The sequence below is a fragment of the Lates calcarifer genome, linkage group LG12, assembly GCF_001640805.2.
Source record: "Lates calcarifer isolate ASB-BC8 linkage group LG12, TLL_Latcal_v3, whole genome shotgun sequence".
NCBI lineage: Eukaryota > Metazoa > Chordata > Actinopteri > Centropomidae > Lates > Lates calcarifer.
In genome coordinates, this window is record NC_066844.1 from 21,553,197 (window position 1) to 21,561,386 (window position 8,190).

General features: G+C 40.3%; 2 protein-coding genes across 2 annotated transcripts; both read left to right on the plus strand.

Moving 5' to 3' along the window:
* Window positions 1–870: 870 nt before the first annotated feature.
* LOC108881432 (G-protein coupled receptor 84-like) lies at window positions 871–2,992 on the plus strand. The gene has a single exon (XM_018673447.2). It carries the CDS (start codon window positions 871–873, stop codon window positions 2,095–2,097), a length of 1,227 nt encoding a protein of 408 aa, XP_018528963.1. The 3' UTR covers window positions 2,098–2,992.
* Window positions 2,993–5,722: 2,730 nt separating this feature from the next.
* LOC108881450 (G-protein coupled receptor 84) lies at window positions 5,723–7,955 on the plus strand. Its single transcript, XM_018673479.2, has 2 exons — window positions 5,723–5,873; window positions 6,406–7,955. Exon 2 carries the CDS (start codon window positions 6,414–6,416, stop codon window positions 7,632–7,634), a length of 1,221 nt encoding a protein of 406 aa, XP_018528995.1. The 5' UTR covers window positions 5,723–5,873; window positions 6,406–6,413; the 3' UTR covers window positions 7,635–7,955.
* Window positions 7,956–8,190: the final 235 nt, after the last annotated feature.

The following is an 8,190-nucleotide window of genomic DNA, read 5'->3' on the forward strand; positions in this document are numbered from 1 at the left end:
TATATAACTATATACCTATAATTACTGTCCACATACACACACATAGTGCTATGGGCAAACAATCTTTAAGAGGCAAATAAAAAAAAAGTGTTGGTTCAGGCAACTTAAAAAAAAAGAGGACGCTCACATAAAGACATACCAACAGGAAGCTTGACAATCGAAAGACAAGATCACTGCAGAGAAAGACATATGTTGCGTGTGAACTCATGAGAAGACTGGTGGATGTTATCAAATTTTAAGGTGAGAAATTGAACGCTGTTTTTTGATCACTTGTTTGCCCAAGCAATTAATTGCTACTGAAAATAATCATTAGTTTCAGCTCGTCTATATAATATCATACCATTTGTTCCTAAATGAGAAGATTCCGTGTAGTTTGTGAGCAGCAGTACGAGCTAATGACATTAATAATCTCCAACTTAGTTTAGAGAGAGGCAACAGACAAGGCTGCAGTCTTTCACTTTAGTTATCCAATATCTTTACTGGACATCTGGACCAGTTAATGATGAAGCTTATGATACTTCAAGACTGTTTCCCTTGATTGCTATGTTTGTTCACTGTTAGTGGAGAGGTGAACAATTTGGGGAAGTCAGTCAGTGTAGTTTCTGTGGTAACCGTGGTCAAACAGCAAAGCCACAACAGCAAGTTACAAAAAGCTGAACCATCATCAACTCAGAAAGCAGCATTACACAGAATCCATGTTCACAAGAAAGCCACCCACCCCCTATTCTTGCCACTATACTGCCACTGACCTCAGCGACATGACCTCTGTTGTATCTACTCTGAAAATAACAGATGTGGGCAACCGCTCGCTGACTAAAAGCACCCTCACAAATGAGTTAACCTACTTTCTGATTCCTGTTAGTTGACAGAATGCTGATGAACAACACAAACCAAACGGAGGACAACCTCTTCTCCTGCTACAGTCCTTCAGTTGTAGGCTACCGGTACTTTGCTGTGCTGTGGGGTTGTGCTGTGACCATCACTGGTACGGTGGGGAACCTGATGACCATTCTAGCCTTCGCCTTTGACGCACGTCTGAGGATTCATTTCAATGTGCTAATTGTCAACCTGGCTGTAGCTGATCTCCTGTACTGCACCATACTGCAGCCCATCTCAGTCGACTCCTATCTACACCTCAGATGGCGCAGTGGTGAGCTCTGGTGCAGAGTGTTCGGGCTGCTCCTCCTCCTCTCCAACTCTGTCTCCATTATCACCCTGTGCTTGGTGGCAGTGAGCAGATATCTCCTGGTTGCCAAACGGGCTGTGTTTGATCGTGTCTTCTCTGACCAAGGTCTTACTTTACTCCTGATCTCAGCCTGGGCACTAGGTCTGGCCAGCTGTGGCCCGTTCTGGTCTTTTTATAAATTTGTGCCACAGGTGTGCACATGTAGCTTCCATCGCACTGAAGGTCAGCCCTACACCACCATCCTGCTCTTTATCTACTTCTTTGTCAGCCTGGGCTGTGTTGGTACGTTCTACCTGCTCATTTACAAACATGTCCAGATTGCCTCACTAGCTCTGCTTCGCTACAGGCTCAGCCGCCGCTCATCCAGGAAGAAGCCAGCTTCTTCAGTACAACAGACTGATGAAAGTGGTGTGGAGAGTGGCATGGCCAACACATCTTGCTGTGAAATGAGCAGCCAGGCAGATCTAGCCCAAAATAAGGGGGAAGTCACCCCAAAAAAGTCCCCTCAATCTACTCAGAGCTCTGCCACAGCCTTAAATTCATCAGCAGCCAACAAGCCTCCCCCTGATATTGTCCCTGCACCTTCATCCCCACCTGCCTCAACCACTGCAGCATCTTCATCCAACTTGACAGCTTCTGGACCTCAAAAGGAAATAAAACATGTGACTCGTATGTGTTTAATGGTTTTTCTGTGCTTCATGCTGTGTTTTGTCCCATTCATGTTGCTCAACGTAGCTGACGGACAAAACCGTGCCCCGCAGGTATTGCACATGTTCTGTGCAAACCTCACCTGGCTCAACAGCTGCATCAACCCTGTGCTCTACGCTGTCATGAATCGACAGTTTCGGCAGGCCTACCATCTTCTGATCACCAGGGCTGCTGCACACTTCACCTGCCTCTGGACCCAGTAGCTCCAGAAACTTGCAGGATGTGCTAATATAAGACCTTATATGCTAATGAAATAAGAAGAGGAGGAATAAGTTATGTAGTTTGTGCCAGTGACTCTGTATGTGCACAGGTACACTTGGTGGTTTGAGCTAAATCCTAATGTAGCACAGTGACAATACTAACCTGCAAGTACAGTGTTAACCATGTTATCATCATCTTAGTTGAGTTTATTAGCATGTTAACATTTGCTATCTAGGACTAAACACAAAGTAAAGTTAAGGTTGATGGGAATGTCATTAGTTTTGCAGATATTTAGTCACAAACCAAAGTATTTGACTGATTTTGACCTAATGGTACTAGAGGAGAACTCAAGGGATCATCAAAGTTATTACAATTCATCCAGAGATAAAGCTGAATGTCTGCACTAAATTTCACTGTAATCCATTAAACAATTGTCATTTTGTAGAATATATACAGAACAAAAACTTCAACCCCATGATGGCATCTGAGGCAAAATCATTAACATTAAATGTTTCAGCCAGTATGTCAGTCAGTTTCAGGAGATCAGACTGAATGACTAATTGACATTGCTGTCCCAATGTCCCACTGGTGTGGCTGAGAAGGTGAAAACTGGGTAGAAAATAAGGGATATAGAAGAAAACTGACATAGAGGAGTAAAGTGCTACAAGCCCCTCGGATGGTCTTTAACTTCAACTACAACTAAGGAATTGAGATTATGTGATGAATTAAAAATGTTAAACTTTCAAAATTTTGCTCAGTATGCTCATTTACTCTAGGTTACAGTAATGTCTATTGTATATGTGGAAATGGTACCTTGACATATGTTACCAGATAAAGTTTATGGTCACACTGTTACATATAATGAACTGCTCACAACAGAGATAAGGAATACAGATTTTATACTATGGTACATACATATAATATAGTGATATTCACTCAGATGTAATGTGTTGCAAAACAAATCATAATAAAAAATTTACAAGATTTTCAAACACTGAGGTTCTGCATTAATGTTACTGCATAATGATTGGAGTCCAGTTACCCACAGTTTCAGAAAACCAGAACCACACTGTGGCTGTTAATATGATTTCTGCGCTTGCTGAACATCTGCCGTTTGAGAAACTAAAATGGGTACGTTACTGCCACTCAGTGGTGAGAGTGGCAAAAACAACATAGTATGAGTGTTATTAGTTCAGGCCATCACAGAAATACCCCAACATCTCTGCATTTTGAGCAATTTTTTTTACCCATGTGTGGCATCACAATATGGCCAAAAACGTATATTACATTTTTTTTCATGTGTGATCAATATCAATAATTATAGATATTGATTAGATTTAATGAGGGAGGAAATCCATCCCATTAAATATTTTCATTAGACATCAAGGATACACACTGTGTGTTTTGGTGAGCTCAAGTTCAAGGGGTATGCAGTATTTAGTTCAGGCCTGAATCCTAAATAAATAAATTAAAAAAAAAAGGTTTGTCATGGTTCTCAATAACTTGATACTCTCAGCAACCAACATGCTATAATATTTACTCCTCAACAAAGCAACAGCAACAATATTTCTAAATAAATATCATCCATGTTATGCTACACATATTGGCTACTGCACACTGGTACTGGTAGTTATATACTTTATGTGCCACATAAATCAAGAAAAAAAAAGGATTCACTCCACTAAAATTTACAGTTTGAGCTCCTATTACATGGGGTAATATTTAAAATGGCAAAAAAAACTGCTGCTGGGGGTTGAACTGATGTTACATTTTGTGATAGCAGACTTTGGTTCTCTATATATTTGGTGGAATAGTACCTCTTCAAACAGTGGCAATGGTTTGTTGTAACAGATATTATTCTGTTGTTTATAAATCCACATCATTTCCAAATCTCAGATCTCGTGTGACCTGTGATGTTGATGTTGCCACAATTTCCTCATCTCGCGCAGAAGCTTAATCTTGCTCAAAGTCACTCGTCGTTATATTTCCAAGACTGTGTGTTTTTCTTGTTTTGGTCCTACATGAGTCAGCTAAGTAAGCCTTTTGTGGTTGTATAATAGGATGATTGTGCAGAGGGTTGACCAAAATGAAGAACAGATACATTTATCAAAAAGTACACAGTTTACTTGGTTTACCATCATTATTTTTGGTGGTAATTATCAAGATTGTTTTATTGCTCAGCTCCAAAGAGGCTAAAACATAGTGTAAAACATCTGGAGTCTCCAGGCAGACTGGGACAGAGCAAGAAGACGACCCAAACAATCAAGAATGCACCTTCTATTGTGAGAGATGCAATGGAGGAGTCAACTCACAAAGACCACAAATACATTTCCTAGCAATCAAAATACTCACCTCTGTCCTTTCTCATGTTATGTTTCTGCAAGTATCAGCTTCAACCCAATTCTCAGGCAGCACAAGAAAGAACACACCAAAGAGTTATGGTGCACACTACAGATACAAATTGCTACTGTAAACAAAGAGATAAATATGCTTCCACTTTTGCCATGTTCCCTTCATCACTGAACTACCTACCAATCAAGGGATATTTTAAAGAGGAACTAAAGCAAAGGCTTTAACCAAACACGGACTTTTCTCAAATACTTAAGCAACTTACAGAAAAATAACATATGATGCTATATCTGAGTCAATACACTACTTATCTTGTACGTTTAATTTTCATCTACACAATGGTTCATTTCACACATAAAATATTAATGTTATTAAAAACATCCACTCTGTTACTCATAGTGGCTGCATTTCAGCAACACTTTAGCTCTGTTATTGTAACCTAAAGAGAATACAATACTGACATTTGTTCTGCATTTGCTCACCATCAACTTGCTGCTCTGTATATCTAGATATAACACTTGGGACACTAGCACATTATGGCCTATATTTACCCATATGTGACAGTAACAGGAAGTCTGTGTGCAGCAGCAAAGGGGTCAAATCGCACTTTGTCATAAATTATTTTATTCTCATATCCGCATCACTATTTTGCAGCTGCAGTGAAGATGTAACTGCCACTGGAGTAAGATGAAACTATCAGTGTTGATACTGTCTAGTAAGCATGGAAAGAATTATTTAAGAAAAATGACTAGACTACTGTATGTCTCTGTAGTGCTTTGTCAATATGGAGGTGATTTAAATATTTATGTATGACTGTAACAGAAGTATTTGCATTATGTGCACATTTTACTATACAAACCACATCATGCACACAATCCCATACCATGAGTGTGGAAACACTGGGATTAAAAACATCAGTTATAGAGGGATTAGTAAAGGCCTGCATACTGGCATATACAAATACACTTGGCATGACCACAAACACAAACCTGTTTCCCTTTCATAAATGTGTCACGTGCTGTATTGAGTGTTTTTATGTACATTTTCTTTCTAATGTAAATTATATATCAATTATTTTAGTTGTACACATCAGCTCCTGTTCTGTTCTGACATATAGTCCCTAGTAACAAGTCCCTGATGCACACTATACAGACATAACTAATGGACTAAAACTTCTCTTATTCATTAATTCCACACGATTGCTCCATTTGAAATTCATAAAGAAATGTGCAAGCTCATGCTTCCTAAATTTAGCCATGTACTGGAAAAACCCTATTTGAATGTGTAGAGGGTACTTGAGCAACACAGAGGATGCACTTAAACTGTGATGGCAACAGGAAGCGAGACATCAGAGTATCAGATCACTGCGGAGAATGACAGAGCTACTAATCCACAATCACAAAGACTGGCAGAAATCCTCAGCTTAAAGGTGAGAAAACCGTGATATGTTTTAAAACAGGGGCTTTTACTTCCCTTTATATAAAAAATTAATCAAAAATAAATTTTGTTTTTCATTTCATTTTCATTCATTTTTCAGACATGTTTTATTTTTAATTCTGGCTTTATTATATGCAGTTTCACTAACTGACTACTATTTGCAGAATTCACATCAGTGATATGAACATATTTTTAAGGGAATGAAAATAGTTAACATGAATATCAAATAATTTCTGATTTTCTGATCAGATTTTTATTTCTGATTCTGTTTTTATTTTTTGTCATTTATTTATTCAAGCATCATAAGTTTATAAATGATTTATGCTTGGTAGACAATGTGTTTGAGTTTATTAAAGCTACAACACTGGTTTTTAAGTTAGCGAGAGGTATTTGTACAAAAGGAAGCAGTGGTGAACTAGACCATCTGTAACTTCCCCTTCACAAAGAGGTCTGGGTTTCTGTTTGAAATTAATCTTCCATGAGCATGTGACAGAGAAGTTAACCAACTTTCTGATTCCTGTTAGTTGACAGAATGCTGATGAACAACACAAACCAAACGGAGGACAACCTCTTCTCCTGCTACAGTCCTTCAGTCGTAGGCTACCGGTACTTTGCTGTGCTGTGGGGTTGTGCTGTGACCATCACTGGTACGGTGGGGAACCTGATGACCATTCTAGCCTTCGCCTTTGATGCACGTCTGAGGACTCGTTTCAATGTGCTAATTGTCAACCTGGCTGTAGCTGATCTCCTGTACTGCACCATACTGCAGCCCATCTCAGTCGACTCCTATCTACACCTCAGATGGCGCAGTGGTGAGCTCTGGTGCAGAGTGTTCGGGCTGCTCCTCTTCCTCTCCAACTCTGTCTCCATTATCACCCTGTGCCTGGTGGCAGTGAGCAGATATCTCCTGGTTGCCAAACGGGCTGTGTTTGATCGTGTCTTCTCTGACCGAGGTCTTACTTTACTTGTGATCTCAGCCTGGGCACTAGGTCTGGCCAGCTTTGGCCCACTCTGGCATGTTTTCGTGTTTGTGCCACAGGTGTGCACATGTAGCTTCCATCGTACTAAGGGTCGCCCCTACAGCACCATCCTGCTCTTTTTCTACTTTTTTGTTGGCCTGGGCTGTGTTGGTGCGTTCTACCTGTTGATTTACAAACGTGTCCGGATCGCTTCACAGGCCCTGCTTCGCTACAGGCTCAGCCGCCGCTCATCCAGGAAGAAACCAACTTCTTCAGTACAAGGAACTGATGACAGTGGTGTAGAGAGTGGCATGGCCAACACATCTTGCTGTGAAATGAGCAGCCAGGCAGATGTAGCCCAAGATAAGAATGAGATCACCTCCAAAACATTCTCCCAATCTACTCCAAGCTCAGCCTTAAATTCATCCCCAGGCAACAAGCCTCCCCCTGATATCGTCCCTGCACCCACCACTGCAGCGTCTTCATCCCGTTCAGCAACTTCAGGAGATGATGGTGAATTTAAACGCGTGACTCGCATGTGCTTCACCGTTTTTCTGTGTTTCGTGTTCTGCTTCGTCCCCTTCCTGTTGCTCAACATAGCCGACAAACAAAACCGCGCCCCACAGGTATTGCACATGTTCTGTGCAAACCTCACCTGGCTCAACAGCTGCATCAACCCTGTGCTCTACGCTGTCATGAACCGCCAGTTTCGGCAGGCCTACCACCTTCTGATCACCAGGGCCGCTTCACCATTCACCTGCCTCTGGGCCAGGTGGCAAGGCCTGAGATCCTGATTTCTTTGAACTTGCCTTACAGAAACCTAGTATGATATTATTCTAGTGAAATACAAGACAACTTACATTCAGTCGCTATGCACTTTCAAGTTGTTTTTCTGCATGATTTATTAATTAATGAAAGAGAAAGAGAAGGAGTTATGCAGGATCTTAGCTCTGATATAGTGAACAGCATAATTTACATGTGATTTATGTTGTATCACAAACATTGCAGACATGTTTTACTTCATTGTTTGCTTTTTACATTATGTGTCATGTATGCGCAAGATTATACTACGCGTTTATGTTATGTATATAATAAATTCTATTTTGTAATACATATTCCACAGCTGCATTTATACATTTGAACAATAACTATAGAGTAGACATCATCGCCACTTTTAATTTTCTGGGTCTGTTACACCACATGTAAAAACCACAGAGTTACACAACCAGCAGAGGATATTCCTGTCTAACACAACATTTCTTATTTCAGTAATTCAGGAACTTATGACTCTTGTGGCTTAACTCTGTAATGCCTCTTACATGCTCATAATACATGACTAACGAGAAAGAG